Source organism: Heptranchias perlo, chromosome 13 (assembly GCF_035084215.1).
Source record: "Heptranchias perlo isolate sHepPer1 chromosome 13, sHepPer1.hap1, whole genome shotgun sequence".
Lineage (NCBI taxonomy): Eukaryota > Metazoa > Chordata > Chondrichthyes > Hexanchiformes > Hexanchidae > Heptranchias > Heptranchias perlo.
This window is the reverse complement of record NC_090337.1, coordinates 7,198,783-7,222,102: the sequence shown is the minus strand read 5'-3', so window position 1 is coordinate 7,222,102 and position 23,320 is coordinate 7,198,783. Positions and strand designations below refer to the sequence as shown.

Here is a 23,320-nt window from a genome sequence, read left to right as displayed (position 1 = left end):
GTTTTGCAAACCTGATCACCCAACCAACCTTGCTGCACGGACTCTCAGATCGGCAGATTGGTGAGGTCTGGCATTCAGATTGGTGGATGTGGGATTTAGTAGTGCGCAACCTTTACTCAATGTTTTAACATAACTCATCAGTGTGTAAACATAGGGATGGGATCTGCATCTGTGCTTCACGTGTGCAATGTCTGATCTCTGTTCAGACTCCGTGCAGACAGCAGGCTGTTATATTCAGCAAATAACAGGTACCAGCTACCTTTAAGAGATTTCTAACAGACAGCCTGCCCTTAAGAGATTGGAGCTCCCCCTGCTGGTGGAAAGTACGAATTGCATGGAATGCTTATTCAACGCTGATTTCCAACGCAGATTGCAGGTGAGTCCTCAGGCCTGACAAAAATCTCGTCCTGCCTGCGCAGGGACCATTGGGCGCGGGGTAATCGCGGATCGTGCTGCTCCCGCCCAAAAACAGGCCCTATCCAATTTTCCTCCCAGTCTTTCTTTCTTTCCTTCTTTGTATTAGAACTAAGGGCCTGAAACCGTCCGTCACACAGTGCTCTTTGCTCCATCTGATGATGGAGACGATCTCCCCAGATGTTCTGCAATCCCCTCTTTAACATAATGCGTTACATCCCAGCGCATTTTATGTCTCTCCTTGGGAGTGCGGTTCTTGTGGGTGGAATTTCTGAATCTGAACCTTAAAAATGCTGGTGCAGCACCTTAAAGCTGGACTTCCACATCTCGTGGGGCAGGAAAAGATTGGTTGGGTGATCAGGTTTGCAAAACGAGTACAAAGTCAGCCAATTCCCCAGGTGCAGGCTGGACTGCGGCCTTTACTGAGAGAGCCTTAGGAGTCACATTGATAGCAAGGAAGGGCGCCGTCTTCGGGCAGGAGGCCGATCCTCCTCAACAGAATGCAACGAGGGCTACACAGGAATTGTTGGTGGAGCATGGGCGACACTGGCAAGGCCGCATTTATTGTCCATCCCTAGTTGCTCTTAAGAGTCAACCATGTAGTGTGGGGCTGGAAGCACATGTAGTCCCATGGATAGGGGTGGCAGGTGGACATTCTTTGACCACTTGGGTTTTTGTGACAATCTGACAACTTTCAAGGTTATTTTTCCTGGTTCCTGCCTACAAATGACCAGATAATTAAATTCAAGTTCATAATTTTCAACGAAGAGTTTTAAGCACTTGACTACTGGATTGATAGCGCATCACCGTAACCACTACACAAACATAAGGAAGAAATAGTCCCACCACCTTTTCCATGTGTGTGAGTCGACTACTTATCTGTTTAAAGTGCTCTGCAGTGCCATGCAAGTAGCACACGTATACTTTTGCCTTAACCTACATTGGCTCCGGGTCCAGCAATGCCTCAATTTTAAAATTCTCATCCTTGTATTCAAATCCTTCCATGGCTCGCACCCACCCCCCACCCCCATTATCTCTGTTACCTCCTCCAGCCCTACAGCCCTCCGAGATATCTGAGCTCCTCCAATTTCTTGCCTCTTGCACATCCCCGATTTTAATTGCTGCACCATTGGTGGCGGTGCCTTCAGCTGCCTAGCACCGAAGCTCTGGAATTCCCTCCCTAAACCTCTTCACCTCTCCACCTCTCTCTCCTCCTTTAAGACGCTACTTAAAACTAGCTCTTTGATCAAGCTTTTGGTCACCTGTCCTATTATCTCCTTATGTGGTTCGGTGTCAAATTTTATTTGAACGCTCCTGTGAAGCGCCTTGGGATGTTTCACTAAGTTAAAGATGCTATATAAATGCAAATTGTAGTTGTTGTAATCAGAAGCAGACTCTCATGGAAAACTCTTAACTTATACATCTGTAGCCCTTTCACTGAAGGTGGTTAGGCCAATTAAAGACTCTCCCCATCCCATTTTGCACCCTCTCTGTTCTGGAACTCCAGTCTAGGGGAACACAGTGTCCAATTACCCCTAGCTGCGGTCACCCTTAGGAAACAGTCAGTTATTCAGGACTGTTTTTTTTCATTACAGACCGAGGAAGCACGCAGCAGAAGAAAGAGGCTGAGAACTGGATGATCACTCCCCCCACCAACCCCACTCCAATTCTCCAGATGTTGACGCTCCTTCAGGAATTAACTCTGGACGTTGCTGATGACCCTGCTGAAGGAGCCACCCCCATCCCAGGAATCCCTCTGGAACATTAGGCAGCGAGGAACTTCACTTCCTTCTCTCACCAGGGTAGCATGTAGAAGAAGCAGTAGATTGGGTAGCAGGACACACTCGGGTAGATTCACCGCATGGGCGGTAATCTGGCGGAGCAGATGGCCCACTATAGTTCCCACCAGATTTTCATTTCTATGGAGGAAATTGTACCTAATATCTAGTCTAATCTCACCAAGGGGGAAGCACCGAGAAAACAGAAAATAGACAACAGCAAACCAAAGGGATCTGGGGGTCCTAGTGCAAGAAAATCAAAAAGTTGGTATGCAGGTGCAGCAGGTGATCAAGAAAGCCAACGGAATGTTGGCTTTTATTGCTAGGGGGATAGAATATAAAAACAAGGAGGTATTGCTGCAGTTATATAAGGTATTGGTGAGACCGCACCTGGAATACTGCATACAGTTTTGGTCTCCATACTTAAGAAAAGACATACTTGCTCTCGAGGCAGTACAAAGAAGGTTCACTCGGTTAATCCCGGGGATGAGGGGGCGGACATATGAGGAGAGGTTGAGTAGATTGGGACTCTACTCATTGGAGTTCAGAAGAATGAGAGGCGATCTTATTGAAACATATAAGATTGTGAAGGGTCTTGATCGGGTGGATGCAGTAAGGATGTTCCCAAAGATGGGTGAGACTAGAACTAGGGGGCATAATCTTAGAATAAGGGGCTGCTCTTTCAAAACTGAGATGAGGAGAAACTTCTTCACTCAGAGGGTGGTAGGTCTGTGGAATTTGCTGCCCCAGGAAGCTGTGGAAGCTACATCATTAGATAAATTTAAAACAGAAATAGACAGTTTCCTAGAAGTAAAGGGAATTAGGGGTTATGGGGAGCGGGCAGGAAATTGGACATGAAGCTGAGTTCGGATCGGTCAATGCCCTGTGGGTGGCGGAGAGGGTCCAGGGGCTATGTGGCCGGGTCCTGCTCCGACTTCTTGTGTTCTTTAGATTTGTGGTTGGGATCAGATCAGCCATGATCTTATTGAATGGCGGAGCAGGCTCGAGGGGCCGATTGGCCTACTCCTGCTCCAATTTCTTATGTTCTTATGTAAACCAGAAATACTGGACAAGCTTGCAAGGGATTTTGGTATTTCATGGAATCTGGCGCTGGGGTGACAGGGGTGACATTCCTTATGTTCCGCTCACTCTGTGCCTGTGCCAGCAGAGTAAGGGAGTGCAATTTCATGCCCTAAGATGGCTAGTTTATATATATATATATATATATATCTGTATCAATAGATAGATAGGTATAGGTTACTGGAAGCTGAGGCACAATGGTTTTATACCTAGATTCTTGCAAGCATTCAGTAGCCTAGATTTTATGGCATTGGACTAGCAACCAAGAAGTCATGAATTTACATCCCACCATGGCAGTTCATAGTATCATAGTGGATACAGCACAGGAGGAGGCCATTCAGACCATTGTGCCTGTGCTGGCTCTTTGAAAGAGCTATCCAATTAGTCACTCCCTCGATTTTTCCACATAGTCCTGTAGATTTTTTCCCTTCAAGTATCTATCCAATTCCCTTTTGAAAGTTACTATTGAATGTGTTTCCACCACCCTTTCAGGCAGTGCATTCCAGATCATTACAACTTGCTTCATAAAAAAATGTTTCCTCATGTCGCCTCTGGCTCTTTTGCCGATCACCTTAAATCTGTGTCCTCTGATTACCAACCCTTCTGCCGCTGGAAACAGTTTCTCTTTATTTATTCTATCAAAACCATTCATGATTTTGAACACTTCTATCAAATCTCCCCTTCATCCTCTATAAGGAGAAGAATCTCAGCTTCTCCAGTCTCTCCACATAACTGAAGTCTTTCATCCCTGGTACCATTCTAGTAAATCTTTTCTGCACCCTCTCTAAGGCCTTGACATCCTTCCTAAAGTGTGGTGCCCAGAATTGAACACAATACTCCAGCTGAGGCCTAACCAGTGCTTTATAGAGGTTTAGCATAACTTCCTTGCTTTTGTCCTCTATGCCTCTAAAAATAATTGTGAAATTGAATCCAATAAATTTAGCAATTTGTGGGCTAGCACCAGAAAGATGACTGTGAAATCTTCCAGATTGTTGTCAAGTCCCACTCGAGAGACTTGAGCACAAAAATCTAGGCTGACACTCTAGTGCAGTACTGAGGAAGTGCTGCACTGTTGGAGGTGCCGTCTTTTGGATGAGATGTTAAACCAAGGCCCCATCTGCTCTCTCAGATGGACGTAAAAGATCCCAAGGCACCGTTTCAAAGAAGAGCAGAGGAGGTTCTCCCAGTGTCCTGGGCCAATATTTAACCTTCAACCAACACTTAAAAACAGATTATCTGGTCATTATCTCATTGCTGCTTGTGGGACCTTGCTGTGCACAAATTTGCTGCCCTGTTTCCTACATTACAACAGTGACTACACTTCAAAAGTACTTCATTGGCTGTAAAGCGCATTGGGATGTCCTGAGGTTATGAAAGGCGCTTTATAAATGCAAGTCTTTCTATCTTTATACCAAATCGACAGCCTGTTTTACACTATGTCCAACATCCTTTTACATTGACCTGAATGGTAAAGAAAATCAGGCATAATGTAAACAGGCTGTCGATTCACTATTGCTCATTTTGCACTACTGGCAAAGATCAATTTCATCCACTGAGTTTATTCCTTCTTTCAGTCTGTCCATATCTTCAAAATGGGAGGTGAGAGCCTGGAGGAGGGAGAAAGAAATTACATAAAGAGTTGCAGTGTAAGGCTTTTATTTTAAGAAATAAGGTATAGAAGAGGTCAATTGTTAGTTAAGCAGAAACAGAAAATTAAACTTTCAAAAGTAGCATAGAAAATGGAAAAGAAGAAAGAATGGAGAAAGACAGTGGAGGAAGATACAGTGCTACGAGGGAGTTCGGGGTAGTGGGAATAGCTCTGAATTGCTCTGGAAAAGAGCTAGCACAGACACAATGGGCCACATGGCCTCTGTCTGTGTTTTGAATGAATATGGTTCTATGGTTTAAAAATGTAGATGAAGATTAGGGTGTTTAAATTTTTTAAATTAAAATTGTTTAAGAATCTATTTTTGTACTTTATGATTAATGTTAGACTAATAAAGGTTACTTCTATCATTTGGGTGATTTTATTTCTGTTAAGTTAGAGTTTGTTTCAGCCTCACCAAGCTTGGGCTCAATACTTCGTCAGCTATATCAGGGAGACAATCATGACCCTGGACCAGCCCACAGGCTAAAGGCAAAGATTGTACCGGGAGAACGCACAAAATAAAGAGGATTGGTGTATGTTATGGTGTGAAAAAGAAAAACAAAGACTTGCATTTATAAATGCGCCTTTCATGACCTCAGGACGCCCTAAAGTGCTTTACAGCCAGTAAATACTTTATGAAGTGTAGTCACTGTTGTAATGTAGGAAATGCAGTGGCCAATTTGCAAACAGCAAGCTCCCATAAACTGCAATGAGATAATGACCAGATAATCTGTTTTAGTAATGCTGGTTGAGGGATAAATATTGGCCAAGACACCAAGAAGATATCCCCTGCTCTTCTTTGAAATAATGCCATGGGATCTTTTATGTCCACCTGAGAGGACAGATAGGGGCTCAGTTTATTGTCTCGTCCAAAACACGGCACCTCTGACAGTGCAGCACTCACTCAGTACTGCACTGAATTGTCAGCTTCGATTATGTGTCAAGTCTATGGAGTGGGACTTAAACACACAATCTTCTGACTCAGAGGCGAGAGCACTACCACTGAGCCACTGACACCTTATGCATGGGTGGAAGCCCAAACAAACAATAAAAGAAGAGAAACTAGAAATGACAGTGGTTTGTATATTGGGAAACATACAGAAAGTTCACTCTGGGGGAGAAAGACTTTGCTATGGAGAATATTACATCTGCTGCTTGGAGGTATAACTTCGTACTGCACCCACTATGAAACACTGTTGACCAATTTATCTCGAGTTACATCGAAACAATAGCACAGAAACAGGTCATTCGGCCCAACTTGTCTATGCTGGTGTTTATGCTCCATATGAACCTCCTCCCTCCCTACTTCATCTAACCCTTTCAGAATGCCCTTCTGTTCCTTTCTCCCTCACGTGCTTATCTAGCTTCCCCTTAAATGCATCTGTGCTACTTGGCTCAACTATTCCCTGTGGCAGCATGTTACACATTCTTTCCATCTCTGGGTAAAGAAGTTTCTCCTGAATTCCCTATTGGATTTATTAGCAACTATTTTATATTTATGATCTCTAGTTTTGGACTCCCCCACAAGTGGAAATATTTTCTCTACGTCTACCCTATCAAACACTTTCATTATCTTAAAGATCTCTATCATGCCATACCTCAACCTTCTCTTTTTTTAAAAAAAAGAGCCCCAGCCTGTTCAGCCTTTCTGGATAAGGATATCCTCTCAGTTCTGGTATTATCATTGTGAATCTTTTTTGCACCTTCTCCAATACCTCTATATCTTTTCTATAATGTGGAGACCAGAACTGTGCACAATACTCCAAATGTGGCCTAACCAAGGTTCTATACAAGTTTAACATAACTTATTTGCTTTTCAATTCTATCCCTCTAGAAATGAAGCCTAGTGCTTGTCTTTCCTTTTTTATGGCCTTATTAACCTGCGACACTACTTTTGGTGATTTGTGTACTTGTACCCCTAGATCCCTTTGCTCCTCTATCCTATTTAGACTCTTATTATCCAGGAGTATGTGGCTTTTTTATTCTTCCTACCAAAATGCACCACCTCGAACTTATCTATATTGAAATTAAATTGCCAATTACATGCCCATTCTGCAAGTTTATTAATGTCTTCTTGCATTTTGACGCAGTCTTCCTTTGTATTAACTACGCCCCCCAATTTGGTGTCATCCGCAAATTATGAAATTGTACTTCCGATTCCCAAATTCAAATCGTTAATGTAAACTGTGAACAACAATGGTCCCAGCACCGATCCCTGGCGTACACCACTTCCCTCCTTTTGCCAGTCTGAGTAGCTAGCATCAGTATCAAACTCCAAACAAAAAGATCTATTGCTGGCCCCAAGAGAAGAGTAGAACATGTCTTTCTGTATATAATAAGCACAATCCCTATTTTCCAACAATTCCCATCAGCCTTCACAGTGGAGTTAACCCCTACTCTCTGTTTTCTGTTTTGTAGCCAGCTTACTATCCATTCTGCAACCTGTCCCCTGACTCCATATGCTCTGACCTTAACCATGAGTCTACAATGCAGTACCTTATCGATTACATAAACTGAATTGGAGTCACAAGAAGGGAATAAGCAATTGGTTTGTAGGAAGTGTAAATCTGAGATGACCTCCAACACCCTCCCTACAACAACCTCCGAATACAAAAGTTAGTAGAAAGGGGAAAATGAAAGGGGTCAGCACAAGAGTCTTTTAATGGCGCTCATTGGAGAAGCTAAAAAGAGATTACAACAAACCAGTGATTACTGGATTAATGTAGGAGTGAGAATTGTTACGTACTTGTCTATAAAATAATAATCAAAGCACGTGCTATTCTGTTCCACTTTATTTTTCAATCATCACTGGGAAGTGAATATGCTCCAATTTCACCATGCACTGGAGTGACAATACATTGTATATCTGGATGTCACCATGTATGTGTGAATCCACATTAACAACAGGAATGCTCCACACGTTTCCTTAAACTCTCAGCAATTCGGAGTGAGTTAATGGTAAGCCCAATCCAACAAGTGACTAAGTGGCCGATGGAACTGTCAGGCCACCGTGGCCCTCTAACTGGTAGCTATGTAACAAGCTGAACCTACAATACTTGGCCACACAGATGGAACCGGCCCTCCGCAGTTCTCCCCAAATAATCTCGCTCACGAAGGAATAGATCCAAATTTGGGTTGATCTCCTCTGGAGACAAGAGCAGAATCTTGAACTGATTCCTTTGGAATTGTTCCAATTGTTTGAAATTTTTAATCAATTCATGGCAATGCTGGCCAACTATGTGTGCGTGTCTGCGGAGTCTGCAAGGATATATAAACCCATCCTGGAATACTTTAGACCAGGGCTTTGTAACCAGTCTATTGTAATGTGTCGCTTTCTGTTTCTGATACATCTCTTGCTTGTTCCTGGTTTGGGGCAGAATGATTCACTCTGTAGACTTCGAGGAAAGTTTGACTTACCTCGGATATCAAAGGACGGGGATATCGTTCTGGGCGGATCATTTAACATTCACTACTACCGACAGGAGCATTCTCTCGACTTCAGATCACTGCCAGCGCCCCCGGAGTGTAAAAGGTCAGTCTGTCCTTGCAAATAGGAAACGAAGAAAATCTTTTTTTTTTGTTCAGTGTGTTAAATATGAAGGGCATTGGGGTTGAAGAATTTTGTCTTGAAATAAGTTTAGCGATTTGCATCTCAAATGTTTTTGACTAATAAATGTTGGGAGGTTGGGATGGAGACTGGCAGGTTATTATGTTGTAGAACTGCTCTTAAACTGAAGTCTAGTCCTTAGATTTTAGTATTGAAGATAACATCTACATATTACACCTTCCAGACCCTCACATAAAGAGCCATGTGCATTAGGGTTAGGGTTAGGGTTAAAGAGCCATGTGCTCACTCAAAGTTAATCATTCCAAGTTATTAACACCAATTATAGGACCAGTATCAGATCCAACACAATGTCGGCGTGAAATTGGACACGGGCGGGGCGCAAGAACAGCCAGTATCCGCGCGGTCGCCTGTTACACGGTCCGCTTCATATTCAGTCCCATTGACTTCAATAACTGAATATCGGGCATGTGGCATGTGCGATTCCGCCTGTTTTGCATCACCGCCCGCGTCCAATTTCATCGTACAACGTTTGTTACAACTGAACCCACGCTGTATGCGGCGTGATGGGTCCGCTGCCCTTCTCCACCTCCTGTTTTGCCAAGTTTCCTTAGTAGCGGATCTGTGGGTGCATCACCAAAAAACGTTGGCAAGTTTCAAAATGAAGGATATTTCCAGCTGTTGCTGGGGTCTCTGCCCTATTCTCACTGGAATGCCGTCAAGTTTGCTTTTCCTTTGAACAAAACCACAATATCCCGACTCCACTGTCGCTAATTATGAATTCGTTATTGACAAGTGAAACTGCAGGGTGGCCGAATGGGGGAGGAAGAAGGAGAATTACTTTTAGTCGCTATGTGTAGGAACATTAAAAAATATTTAGTTTCTTCTTTCTAACCAAGTGGTAACGGATATTTTTACCACGTGCTTCCAAATAGCACCAGTCAGTTCTCCCCTCATTGTAACTACAAGTTAAGCCAATCCGGATTCGGGTATTGCTTCCTCTATTGCACCAAGTAAATCGTTAAAAGGTGAATCAACCTTGTCTTAAATTAATTTGTTTTCGATCCTTGAAGATTAGAGCCAGCAGCAGCCCACATTGCCCGGTTTATTATAAGGCAAAAGCGGGGAAGAGTTAGTGGTTGCTTTGGAGCGAAATTCTAAATGGGTTCACGAAGATTTCCTTTGATGGCAAACAAGCTCAGCAAGTCTTTGTGACCAGGTTCGCGTGTCGCTACACTTAGCCGCAGCAATTCTTGTTTCCCCCCCTCCCTCTCCAAGAATACCATGTAATGTCAGTGCAAGTACTAGCAAGACACGAGTAAAGTGTCTCTCCACTCAAAGTTGGACACTCAACACCGCTTCCGTTTAAACAGTTTGGGGTCAATAACAAAGGGAGGTGCCTATGATCTAAACTTGTCTGTTTATCCCACAGTTTTGATTTCACGCAGTTTCAGTTTGCCCAGACCATGATCTACACCATCGAGGAAATAAACAGGAACCAGACCCTGCTACCGAATATTACGCTGGGCTACCAGATTCACGACGGCTGCGGGGACCCAGCCATGTCGACCAAAGTAACCACCCTGCTCATCAGCGGACAGGAGGAAACTCTTGCTGACCCGAAGTGCAAAACAACCTCTAATATCCCGGCTATAGTTACAGACGCTGAATCGATGCAATCTGTAGCAGTGGCGAGAGTCATTACCCCCTTCAATGTCACAATGGTAGGACACACTATAGCACCAGCGCCTTCCCCATGTACACTGGCGATGGTCGCGTCAGAAACGGCCTTCCTTTATATTGTAGGGGTGTTGGTTAATTTCAAAGACGGGTTGCTTCGAAATATAATTCCCAACACGGGTCAACCCGACTCACAATATAAATAAAAGCAAAATGCTGCGGATACTGGAAATCTGAAATAAAAGCAGAAAATGCTGGAAACTCTCAGCAGGTCAGAAAGCATCTGCGGAGACAGAACCATAGTTAACGTATCATATCAGAACTGAACTGGAGGAAGTTAGGGATTTAACAGTTATTAAGCAAGTCCAGAGCCAGGGAAAAGGGGAGGGGGGTTTGGGGAGGAAAGAACAATGGAAAAGGTCTTGGTACATAGAGCTGTTCCTGCCGTAGTCGGATGCGTTATCTTATCTTAAAGGTGATTACAAAAATTCATATTGATTTTTGCACAAAGGGCAGTGGAAATCTGAAACTCCCCCCCCCCCTCTCCCCCCCCCCCCAACTGGATCAACAAGCTGAGACTGGGGTCAATTGAAAATTTCAAAACTGAGATTAATAAATTTTTATTAGGTAGGGGGGTATTAAGGGTTATGGAACCAAGTTGGGTAGATGGAGTTAAGATACAGATCAGGCATGATCTAATTGTATGGCAGAACAGGCTCGAGGGGCTGAATGGCCCACTCTTGTTTCTATGTTTATCTTTAGTTCCCCATATGTTCACTTTATATATTGTCCAGAAGGAATTAATAACGTGGAAAATGCATGAAATGCGACCATCTAAACCTCACACAGTTTCAGTTTGATCAAATCCCATGGAGGTGATGTAAGATGTCGATCAAACTCTGATTTGTGGATCTGACCTATGTCTTGGTAAAGATATAAACTCCATTGGTATCTTTGACCGTGTGTCAGAACCTTCTGCTGAAGAGGAGGTATTTTAAAAGACATTTAATAAAGACAACTAAAAACTGGCATTTTGAAGCTCCGGAGCTAAGTTTGTAAGAGAGGTTGTCACCACAGTAAGGGAGGGGTGAAGAGTAGAGTTGCTCTGATATCTTAAATGCTTCGTTGTCTCTAGTAAAATCCTAAATGTTCTGTTTCACATACAGAGCAGGTACATCGATAGGGAGCAGGTCAAACCGTCACCAACCATATCAAATATCGAGAAATGTCCCCCTCCACTTGTGGTGGATTTTTTGAAAGTCTCCTTGAAAGGTCTTTCCTTCCTCATCAATTCGCAGGAGGTCACCCCATGTTATTTGTACTAACACAGATACATTGATATTCTGATAGCTGAAATATTCAGGAACAACCCATTACATTTAGAAATTAAGCATGTAATTTATAGATTCACAAAGGTTAAATATTTATGAACTGGCCTTTTTAAAATTTGTTCTTGAGATGTTGACAAGAACGACATTTATTGCTTATCACTAGTTGCCCTGAGAAGGTGGTGATGGGCCTGCTCCTTGAACTGATGCAATACTTGCTCCCACAATGGTATTAGGTAAGACATTCTAGGATTTGGATCCAGCCACTTAATGCAGCAATGGTAGTACAGTTCCAAGTCAGGACAGTGAGTGATTTAGAGGGGAACTTGGAGGTAATGGTGTTCCCATGAAATTGTTGTTCTTGTTGTTCTCGGAAGTAGAGGCTGTAGGGGAGAAAGGTGCTGTGCAAGTAACCTTGGTGAGTTGCTGCAGTGCATCCTGTAGATGGTGCATACTGAAGCAACAGTGCGCCATGATGATGGTGTTGGATACTGAGTGCAGTGGCATTGGTCGGTAAACTGCTCTGATCTGGATGGTGTGGAGCTTCTTGAGTGTTGTTGCTGTATCCATCCAATCCAGTGGTGATATTCCATCACATTTCTGACTTGAACCTTCTGGATAGTGGAGATATTTTTGACTAATGCTATAATCTTCGTTTTACAATGATTGTTTAAATGTGTTTCTGATTGACATTCACGTATTCAGGGCTTAAAATCCAGTTTTGCAATCCGAATTTCTAACTTTTCCTCTAAATTCCTCAGTTCAGCTACTCCGCCGCTTATGACTATCTCAACAACATGTACGAATTCCCTACATTTTTCCGAACGATTCCAAATGACTATCACCAGGTCGACGGTTTAGCTCAGCTTGTCAAATACTTTGGATGGAATTGGATCGGGACTATAAGGAGCAACTCCACTTACGGTGCCTTGGCAATGGACGAGATCATCAAAAGTATGGAGAGCTTTGGCATTTGTATCGCGTTCTCCGAGGCCGTTCACAAAACAGACTCTAAAGAAAAGCTACTTAATCTCATCCACATCATCAAACAAGCCACCACAAATATTATTGTTGCCTTTGTCGCTCAGGCGGATATGGCAGTCTTGTTGCAAGAAATCGTCCGCCAGAATGTGACCGGTATCCAATGGATTGGGAGTGAGTCTTGGATCACAATGCCTAACATCTCTCCCAAAGAGGACGCGAGATTCCTGGCTGGGACATTGGGCTTCGCTGTCCCGAAGGCAATATTGCCGGGGCTAAAGGAATTTCTCCTTGAAATTCACCCATCGAAATACCCTGGAAACGTTTTCGTGACTGAGTTTTGGGAAACCACGTTTCAGTGCATCTTGAAAAAGCCGGAAAATCTCACTCAGATCGACGGTGAAGCTCAGATCAAACTATGTACTGGAGAGGAAAAGTTGGAAGAAGTAAATAATCAGTACACCGATACATCGCAGCTGAGAATCGCTTACAACGTATACAAAGCAGTGTATGCAATAGCACATTCGCTCAACAACATGCTATCCAAAACAAACTTTACTTATACGCAACTTGACCTTTGGGAGGTAGGACGTTCTTATTCTCCACAGATTTCTTGGAAATCTTATATTTTAGAAAGTTGACTTTGTCGGGTATAAGTTCTGGTCTCATACGTTTCTGAAGATTTCAGTTGTCTCGTAAATGCCCTTTTTTAGATTGTATTCACACCCATAGCCATGATGTGGATTCTAAGCTATTGCACTCGGGCTAAAGTTTTAGTGTAAATCTGGAGCCGGGTCTGGCCCTAACTCTCGATTTACATTGCACCTTCATAGCTCCTTAAGGATGCATTAAGGCTCCCAGTTTAGCATCAGTGTCAAGAGACTTGGCCCCATACCCACGCTAAACTGACATCGTAAACCTGGAAAGAAGTGGAGTGAGACTCTTTGGAGGGGGGCAGCCTCACGGTACTTCGCTTTGACGCCTCGAAAGAGTGTAAATCCAAACCTGGTTTACAAAGACATTCAGGGAACCATTGGACCCCGGCACATTTGGTAAACCCATCTAACCTCAACTTAAATGGGTGTAGAACAGCGGTTCTCCCCTCCCACTCTAAACATTTAAGCCGCCAATTTCAGTGGGGTTTCTCCCGATCTCTGAGTGGAAAATCAGTGGAAACTCTAGAGGAGCGGAGTATTCGGCCGCTTTTCTGAGTTTTCTCCGACCTTCCGCCAACATTACGATGGGCAATCGGATGGAAGTTCAATCCCATACATTTTTAGTTGTCGGGAGAGAAGCACTTACAGAGATCTTCCAGGGGCAAGACTGCCCCACACTTACACCCAGGCAGGAGCCCAGCAATGAAAAAGCACGCTTCTGCCTAGCTGAAACTAGAACTTCAGTTATTAGTTTCCGATTGGTAGCTGCAGTGTCAACACGTCCTTAGAATGTCATCACTAGAAACAACCCACAAAGGAAATCTTCACAAGCCCATTTTAGATGTTGGTAGACATGTCCAGCAGAGCAATTCTCACCCTCATCCTCTCCCTCAGCATACAATGTAGCGTTTAACCCAAGACTGTATGTAGCAAGCCTAGCAATGGGTGCAGAATATAATGGGCTCAAAATAATTTAGGGTAAAAGTTTTTCTTTGAGTTCTGATGCAAGGTCTACACCTGAAAGGTTAATCTCTCTCTCTCTCTCCTCGTACAGATAATGACAGATCTACTGCGTATTTGCAGCATTTTCTGATTCCAGAACATCATAGAATCGTAGAATCTTACAGCACAGAAGGAGGCCATTCGGTCCATCGTCCCAATTCCTGCCCTTTGAAAGATCTATCCAATTAATCCCACTCCCCCGCTCTTTTTCCACAGCCCTGCACATTTTCCTTTTCAAGTATATGTCGAGTTCCTCTTTGAAAGTTACTATTGAATCTGCTTCCACCACCCTTTCAGGCAGTGCATTCCAGGACATAATAACTCACTGGGTTGAAAAATTTCACCTCATCTCTCTTCTGGTTCTTTTGCCAGCAATTTGTATCTATTATTTTCCTTGCTGAATCTTTTCATATATAGACAGGAAGGAAGGATTCCTCTAGTTGCTGTCTGTCAATGACATGGTAAAAACAGGAGGTTGATTACCTCTGATCACTGTTCATAGAATGGTTTTTGATTTTGATCAAAATTTCCTGCCATATTCACAATGTCACAGATATATTTCGACCAGAACAAAACTTCAACTCAGCAAAACGACCCTGAAATAATGTTTTTCAAAAAAGAAAGATTACTCATTTATATCCAGCTTTCCAATTTCCTGAAAGATTTTTTTTGTATGTTTTGGGGAGGTTTAAAAATGATTTCTAATTTTGATTTAACGTCACACAATAAGTTATGTTGCAAAGTATGATCTCACCAATGACTTGCAAGTAATTTTCTCTTTTTCTCCTTTATTGAAGCTACTTCATCATATGTATGTCGTGAATTTTACAGCTAAGAATGGAGAAAGTATATATTTTGATCAAAACTTAGATACGGTCCCATTGTATGAATTGGTAAACTGGCAGATGAATTCTGAAGGTGTTGCTCATGTGGTGACAATTGGACATTATGATGGACTTATAGCCTTCGAGAAAAGGCTATACATAAACAAAGAGAATGTTATTTGGATAGATGGAAAAAAGGAAGTAAGTTCATCTTAAATCTTGCTAACTCCAGAGTGTACACAATGGTCTTGGAATTATATTGTAGGGTCCGAGGGTATCATTACATAAGGGGTTCATATGAAATCCATTCCTCCATGATTTTAATGGACATTAACTCAGCATCTCCACCATACAATTTCAATATAGATAACTGTGAGGCATTACATTTTGATAGGAAGAATAAGGGAGCCACATACTGCTTGGATAATAAGAGTCTAAATGGGGTAGAGGAGCAGAGAGATCTGGAGGTACAGATACATAAATCACGAAAGGTAATGAGGTTAATAAGACCATAAAAAAGCAAACTAAGCACTGGGGTTCATTTCTAGAAGGATAGAATTAAAAAGCAAAGAAGTTATGTTAAACTTGTATGGAACCTTAGTTAGACCACACTCTGAGTACTATGAATAGTTCTGGTCTCCATATTATAAAAAGGACATAGAGACACTGGAGAAGGTGCAAAAGAGATTTACAAGGATGATACAAGAACTGTGAGGTTATACCTATTAGGAAGGATTGAGTAGATTGGAGCTTTTTTCTCAAGAAAAGAGAAAACTGAGGCGTGACCTGATAGAAGTCTTTAAGATTATGAAAGGGTTTGATAGGATAGACATAGAGAAGATGTTTCCACTTGCGGGGGAGACCAGAACTAAGGGCCATAATTATAAGATAGTCACCAATAAATCCAATAGGGAATTCAGGAGAAACTTCTTTACCCAGAATGTGGTTAGAATGTGGAACTCGTTATCACAAGGAATAGTTGAGGCGAGTAGCATAGATGCATTTAAGGGGAAGCTAGATAAACACATGAGGGAGAAAGGAATAGAAAGATATGGTGATGGGGTGAGATGAAGTCGGGAGGGAGGAGGCTCGTGTGGAGCATAAACACCAGCATGGACCTGTTGGGCCGAATAGCTTCTGTGCTGTACATTCCATGCAATTCTATGTAATACAGAAGGACAAGGGTGGCAGGTGCATGGAAACACCATCACTTCCAAGTTACACACTATCCTGACTTGGATATATATCAGCTGTTAATTCATCGGCGCTGGGTCAAAATCCCGGAACTCCCTACCTAACAGCATTGAGGGGGCACCTATCTCACACATACTACAGCAATTTAAGTAGAAAGCCCACCATCATCTTCTGAAGGGCTTCCAGGGATGGGCAAGAAATGCTGGCCTTGCCAGTAATGCCCACATCCCAAGAATTAATTTTATTAAATGCCCATTTATAACCTATTTATTTTGCTACAAAAATGTCCATTCCAGATGATATCACATTCTTACTTTTTTTAAATTATAAAGGTGAATTTACTCCTTTAATTACAACTATACTTTTCTTAATTGGTAATTGTATTAAATGAAGCCTAAAGATATCAAGGTCATGTCTTACTTTGGTCACCTGCTGTAGAGAGTACCTACTGTCTGTTTTAATATAACCAGATACAAGATAGTCAAATGTTGTGACGTTAAGTGATTTCATCTTTTAGAGATCATTGGATTGAGCAAAATACTATTTCTTTTATCCCAGGTACCCCGTGGAGTTTGCTCTGACAGTTGTCCTCCTGGCACATGGAAAACACTTAAAAAGGAACAGCCTGTTTGTTGTTTTACCTGCACACCGTGTGCTGATGGTGAGATCGCCAATGTGACAGGTGTGTGTGAATACAGTGAGCTGATGGTCAGATCAACAATGTGGCACATGTGTGTGACTGCGGTGTGCTGGTGGTGAGGTCAGCAATGTGACACATGTGTGTGAATACAATGGGCTGATTGTGAGATCAGCAATGTGACACGTGTGTGAATACATGTGCTGGTGAAATCATCAATGTGACACATGTGTGAGAATATAGATGTGTTTCTTTCCTCTTACAGTCAATGTTCTCCCCATCCTGCTGAAGACATTGAACTCATGCTAAGGCTCGATTCTATGGCAGACTATGCAACCATTGAGGGAAGGGTAGAAGAGGAGTCATTCAAGCCAGATTCTGTCCTCCCACATGCACTTCCAGTAGAATAGCAATCAGAAGCAAGAATCCATACCAATTTTCCCCTTCTCTTTGCACATTCAGCTTATTGTTGTTTTGGGGAGCTTGCTGTTTATGAAATGGCTGTTTAATTTGCTTGCATGACAACAATGACTGGCCTTCAAAAATAATTAATTGCATATGAAGCTCTTTGGAACTCTGGAGAATACATTAAAGCTATAAATCCAAGTTCTTGACCTCTCTCTGTCCCTAATCCATGAGCACAGAAGCTATTTTAGATCCAGTATTATGTATTGAGACAGGGCTAATTAGTAATCTTATAGTCCCATTAATTTCTCCAGTACTTTTTCATTACTAATATTAATTACTTTAAGTTCCTTACTCTCATTAGACCCTTTGTTCCTCACTATCACTATTTCCAGTATGTTTTTTGTAATCATAAAATGATAGAATTTCATATTGAGTTTGAGAGTGATGTAGTTAAGCCCAAAACTTAAATTTAAACAAAGCCAATCACATGGGTATGAGGTTGAGTTGGCTATGGTAGATTGAGAAACCAGATTAAAAGATATGATGGTAGATAAGCAATGGTGAACATTTAAAAAAATAATTCATAATTCTCAATAAATATACATTCCCTTAAGGAATAAAAGCTCCATGGGAAAAGTGGTCCAGCCGTGGCTAACTAGAGAAGTTAAGGATAGTATTAGATTAAAAGAAGAGGCTTACAATGTTGACAAAAAGAGCAGTAAGCCTGAGGATTGGGAGGGTTTAGAAATCAGCAAAGGATGACCAAGAAATTGATAAAGAGGGAGAAAATAGAATATGAGAGTAAACTAGCAAGAAATATAAAACAGATTGTAAGATCTCCTACAAGTATATAAAAAGGAAGAAAGTCCTGAAAGTAAATGTGGGTTCCCTAGCGGCAGAGACAGGAGAAATTATAATGGGGAATAAAGAAATGGCAGAGATATTAAACAAATATTTTGTATCTGTCTTCACAGTAGAAGACACAAAAAACATACCGGAAATAGTGATAGTGAGAAACAAAGGGTCTAGTGAGAGTGAGGAACTTAAAGTAATTAATATTAGTAAAGAAAAAGTACTGGAGAAATTAATGGGACTAAAGGCCAACAAATCGCCTGGACCTGATGGCCTACATCCTAGGGTTCTAAAAGAGGTGGCTGCAGAGATGGTGGATCACTGGTTTTGATCTTGCAGAATTCCCTAGATTCTAGAACGGTCCCTGTGGATTGGAAGGTAGCAAATGTAACCCCGCTATTCAAGAAAAGAGGGAGAGAGAAAACAGGCCAGTTAGCCTGACATCAGTAGTAGGGAAAATGCTAGAATCTATTATTAAGGAAGTGGTGACAAGCCATTTAGAAAACCATAATATGGTTAGACAGAGTCAAAACAGTTTTATGAAAGGGAAATCATGTTTGACAAATCTATTAGAATTTTTTAAGGGTGTACCTAGCAGGGTAGATAAAGGGGAACCAGTAGATGTGTTATATTTGGATTTTCAAAAGTCATCCGATAAGATGCAACACAAGAGGTTGTTACACAAGATTAGGGCTCATGGGATTGGGAGTAATATATTAGCATGGATATAGGATTGGTTAACAGACAGAAAACAGAGAGTAGGAATAAACGGGCCATTTTTGGGTTGGCAGGCCGTAACTAGTGGGGTGCCGCAAGGATTTGTGATTGGGCCTCAACTATTTACAATCTATACCAATGACTTAGAAGAAGGGACCGAGTGTAATGCATCCATGTTTGCTGACGATACAAAGCTAAGTGGAAAAGTAAGTTGTGAGGAGGACACAAAGCAGCTACAAAGGAATATAGATAGGTTAAGTGAGTGGGCAAAAAGGTGGCAGATGGAGTTTAATATGGGGTAATGTGAAATTATCCACTTTGGTGAGAATAAAAAAGTAGAATATTTTAAAAAAACTTGAGAGACTAGTAAATGTTGGTATTCAGAGGGATTTGGGTGTCCTTGTACACGAATCACAGAAAGTTAACATGCAGGTACAAGCAATTAGGAAAGCAAATGGTATGTTAGCTTTTATTGCAAGGGGGTTGGAGTATAAGGCTAGGGCAGTCTTGCTGAAATTATATAGGGCTTTGGTGAGACAACACCTGTGTACAGTTTTGGTCTCCTTACCTAAGGAAGGATATACTTGCCTTCAAGGGGTGCAACAAAGGTTCATTAAATTGATTCCTGGGATGAGAGGGTTGTACTATGAGGAGAGATTGAGTAGAATGAGCCTATATTCTCTGGAGCTTAGAAGGATGAGAGGCAATCTCATTGGAATGTATAAAATTCTTAGAGGGCTTAACAGGGTAGATGCTGAGAGGCTGTTTCCCCTGTCTGGAGAGTCTAGAACTAGGAGTCATAGTCTCAACATAAGGGGTCGGCCATTTAGGACTGAGAGGAGGAAAAATTTCTTCACTCAGCAGGTTGCGAATATTTGGAATTCTCTACCCCAGAGGGCTTTGGATGCTCAGTCGTTGAGTATATTCAAGACTGAGATCAACAGATTTTGGTCACTAAGGGAATCAAGGGATATGGGGATAGGGTGGGAAAGTGGAGTTGAGGTAGAATATCAGCTACGATCTTAGTGAATGGTGGAGCAGGCTCGAGGGGTTATATGGGCTACTCCTGCTCCTATTTCTTATGTTCTTATGTTCTTAATGTGTTGTGTTACTTTCTCTTAGATACAGTATCTTGCGTAAAATGTCCACCAGAATACTGGTCCAATCAGTTAAAAACCCAATGCGTGCCAAAGAACATTGAATTCCTTTCTTTTGATGACGAAATGGGAAATTCGCTTGTGGTACTCGCAGTGATTGGAGCCTGTTTAACAGTGGCCACGGCTATTATCTTTTATAAGCACAAACGGACCCCTCTTGTCAAAGCCAATAATTCAGAGTTAAGCTTCCTGCTTCTTTTTGCATTAACACTTTGCTTCCTCTGCTCCCTGACCTTCGTTGACCGGCCCTCTGTCTGGTCCTGCATGTTGCGACACACAGTGTTCAGCATCACTTTCGTTCTTTGCCTCTCTTGCATTTTGGGGAAAACAATTGTCGTGTTGATGGCTTTCAAAGCAAGACTTCCCAACAGTAAGAAGATGAAGTGGTTTAGCCCTATGCATCAAAGACTGAACGTGTTCATCCTCACATCTATCCAAACTATAATTTGTATCCTTTGGCTCACCACTTCACCTCCTTTCCCTGTTAAAAGCACAAAGTACTACAAGGCTATAATTATACTAGAATGTAATGTTGGGTCCTTGGGGTACTTTTGCAGTGTGTTCAGTTATATCGGCGTTCTTGCATGTCTGTGCTGTGCATTCGCCTTTTTAGCTCGAAAGCTACCAGACAACTTCAACGAGGCGACTTTTATAACCTTTAGTTTGCTTATATTTTGCGCAGTGTGGATAACCTTTATCCCAGCTTACGTCAGCTCCCCTGGAAAGTACACAGTGGCCGTAGAAGTGTTTGCAATTCTGGCATCCAGCTTCGGTCTGCTTTTCTGCATTTTTGCTCCTAAGTGTTACATCATCTTGTTTCAACCGGAAAAAAACACAAAGAAATATTTAATGCAGAGATCACACGCAAAAAAACTCTGAATGCTGTCCAGAAATGTAGCTACGCAATTTTATGGTAACCGTCCAATGCTTTGTACCAATCAACTAGTTTCAGCTTTGGACTATTTTGATGCAACGTTCAGAACAGTCGGACAATTGTCAACTTAAATTAAGCTTGAATAAGAAATGTATATCAGTAGGGAGATAGGAGGTTTTATGTACAGATTTGAAACAACATGCACTGTAATTTTTCCTTATTACAACCCACGTAGCATCTTCACTGATTATAAAATGCACAGTATGCTCATGCTTGTATCATTAACTAAAACTCATATTCTATAACTGACATTTGCAACATTAGCAATAAATTTGTGAAATGCACAATAATTTTGTGTACTTTGTATTTACTCCAAAAAATGTCTACTATTGTGGGGGAGAGGTTTGTGTGAGTAAAGTGAGGAGATTTCCTCTCGCCTTCTAACAAAATCAGGAAAGCATTCTAAAAGAACAAGCTTCTGATAAAAATAAAACATCATCAACTATAATGTCATTGTATTTTCTACTGTGCATTACGGTGGGAGATATCAGTGCTGTTGAAAGCAACACTTTTCAATAACAAATACTACCATGCATGGAAAGTGAATGCCAGCCTGGACTGTTTGGGCAGAATGACCCATTTCTTTGTTGTGTCTTCGATGCATTTCTATCTGTTTCATGCCATGCTGTTGAGTAAAGCTGCTTTTACCCACCCCCAACAGGGGGAGTAAGAATTCCTCTCCTTACTTTAAAAAAATTCATTCTCGGGATGTGGGCATGGCTGGTAATGCCCATCATATTAATGGGCATTTATAGCCCATCCCTAATTGCCCTTGAGAAGGTGGTGGTGCAGTCCATGTGATGAAGGTACTTCCACAGGCAGGGAGTTGTTAGGTAGGGAATTCCAGGCTTTTTTACTGGGTATAACAACATGGGAACGGCATTCCAGAAGTTTCCTCTCATCAGTATCTTCAGCAAAATCTTAAGAACTCTTTTTAGAACGTGCTAATTTCACCAGAAGTACTGAAAGGAAATCTCCACAAAGTTATTTAGTGTATCAGTACAACAACAACTTGCATTCATATTAGACATTAGGACATGTGACCAAAAGCTTAGTCAAAGAGATGGGTTTTAAGGAGGGTCTTAAAGAAGGAGAGAGAGGTTGAGAGGCAGAGAGGTTTTGGGAGAGTATTCCAGAGCTTAGGGCCTAAAGGGCTGAAGCCACAGCCACCAATGGTGGTGCGAAGGGTGGGAAATGCACAAGAGGCCAGAGCTGGAGAAACCAGAGATCTCGGAGGGTTGTAGGGCTGGAGGAGGTTAAAGAGATAGGGAGGGGCGAAGCCATGGAGGGATTTGAAAACAAGGATGAGAATTTCATATTGGAGATATTGGGCAACCAGGAGCCAATGTGGGTCGGCAAGCTACAGAAACGACCAGTGGAATTCTCACACTGATGTGCCTTAACCTTACCCTATGCTGCATCAGTGTGAGTTTATCTAATTCCTAGACCCGTACTGCCTATGGATTATCTGAGTGAGGAAACCACACCGTAATAATTTGTGCAGGATTATAGGAAGGTTTGGCTTGGTGGGCAAGAGGAAGAGAGGGAAGCGGCAGAGGCAGCTAAGTGGATGGTCTGAATCTTAGTGACAAAGAAGCCTATAAGCTTCTCGCACTTGTTGTTGGAGGTGAGAGTGGAGGGGGCAGGGAGAGGGGTTTAAGAAGACAGTTTGTAGTGGAGAAGAGAAACCAGGGGTTATCTTTGCATTCCAGGATGATCGTGGAATGCAAAGATCGTGAGCAGTTTTGGCAGAGGAGAGCAGGACTCAATAGCACTTTACATGGTCCAGCCAGATCTTGCAATGAATGGCTAAACCAGTTGTCCACCATAAATGTTCAAGACTGCGTCCCTTGGACTTAAGGGAGTGGAGATGAGAGCTGTACCGGGGGGACGACCAGGGTGAGAGAGAGTAATGGTTTTAATGGGAACAAGGGCATCAAAGGTGGAGGTGAGGGTGTAATTGAGCAGATCAGTAGATGCAGAAATGTCATGGTGAATGGCGAGCCAAAGGCTAGACAGTTGGGAATTTGAAAATGCCGTTGTAAGTGACTTGGGGGAGAGTTTTTTTCAGGGGCGGACACAGAAGGAAGTGAGGTTAGGAGGGGAAAGGGGGATATGGGTGCAAGGAAATGATCAGAGATGGCCTTATTCGTGATTGACATGATGGGAGTAGAGAGGCCACGTGAATTGGCAAGGTCGAGGGGGTGGTCATGAATATGAGTGGGGAGTTAATATGGAGGGAGAGATTAAGGGAGGATAGGAGGACAGTGAATTCAGAGGAGAGAGGGCATGATGAGTTGAGATGGAAGTTGAAATCACCGAGGATGAGAAGTCACTTGGTGCAGAGGCTGAGGGAGAAAAGCAGTGAAGATATCTCGGTGAGAAACTTGGCTTGGTACTTAGGTGGGCGGTAGAGAACGAGGATTTTAAAGGTGAGGTGAGAGGGGTGGAACAAGGTGAGATGC

At 42.3% G+C, this 23,320-nt stretch overlaps 1 protein-coding gene across 1 annotated transcript in view; it reads left to right on the top strand.

Annotated features, from left to right (window-relative positions):
* Positions 1-23,269, top strand: part of LOC137331738 (extracellular calcium-sensing receptor-like) — a 38,638-nt gene extending 15,369 nt beyond the window's left edge. Inside the window, exons 3-9 of the mRNA XM_067995724.1 lie at positions 8,298-8,452; positions 9,918-10,209; positions 12,255-13,058; positions 14,930-15,157; positions 16,709-16,832; positions 19,887-20,772; positions 23,209-23,269. Coding sequence (XP_067851825.1) covers positions 8,298-8,452; positions 9,918-10,209; positions 12,255-13,058; positions 14,930-15,157; positions 16,709-16,832; positions 19,887-20,772; positions 23,209-23,269 — 2,550 coding nt within the window. The remainder of the gene's footprint in view (positions 1-8,297; positions 8,453-9,917; positions 10,210-12,254; positions 13,059-14,929; positions 15,158-16,708; positions 16,833-19,886; positions 20,773-23,208) is intronic.
* The last annotated feature ends 51 nt before the right edge of the window (positions 23,270-23,320 follow it).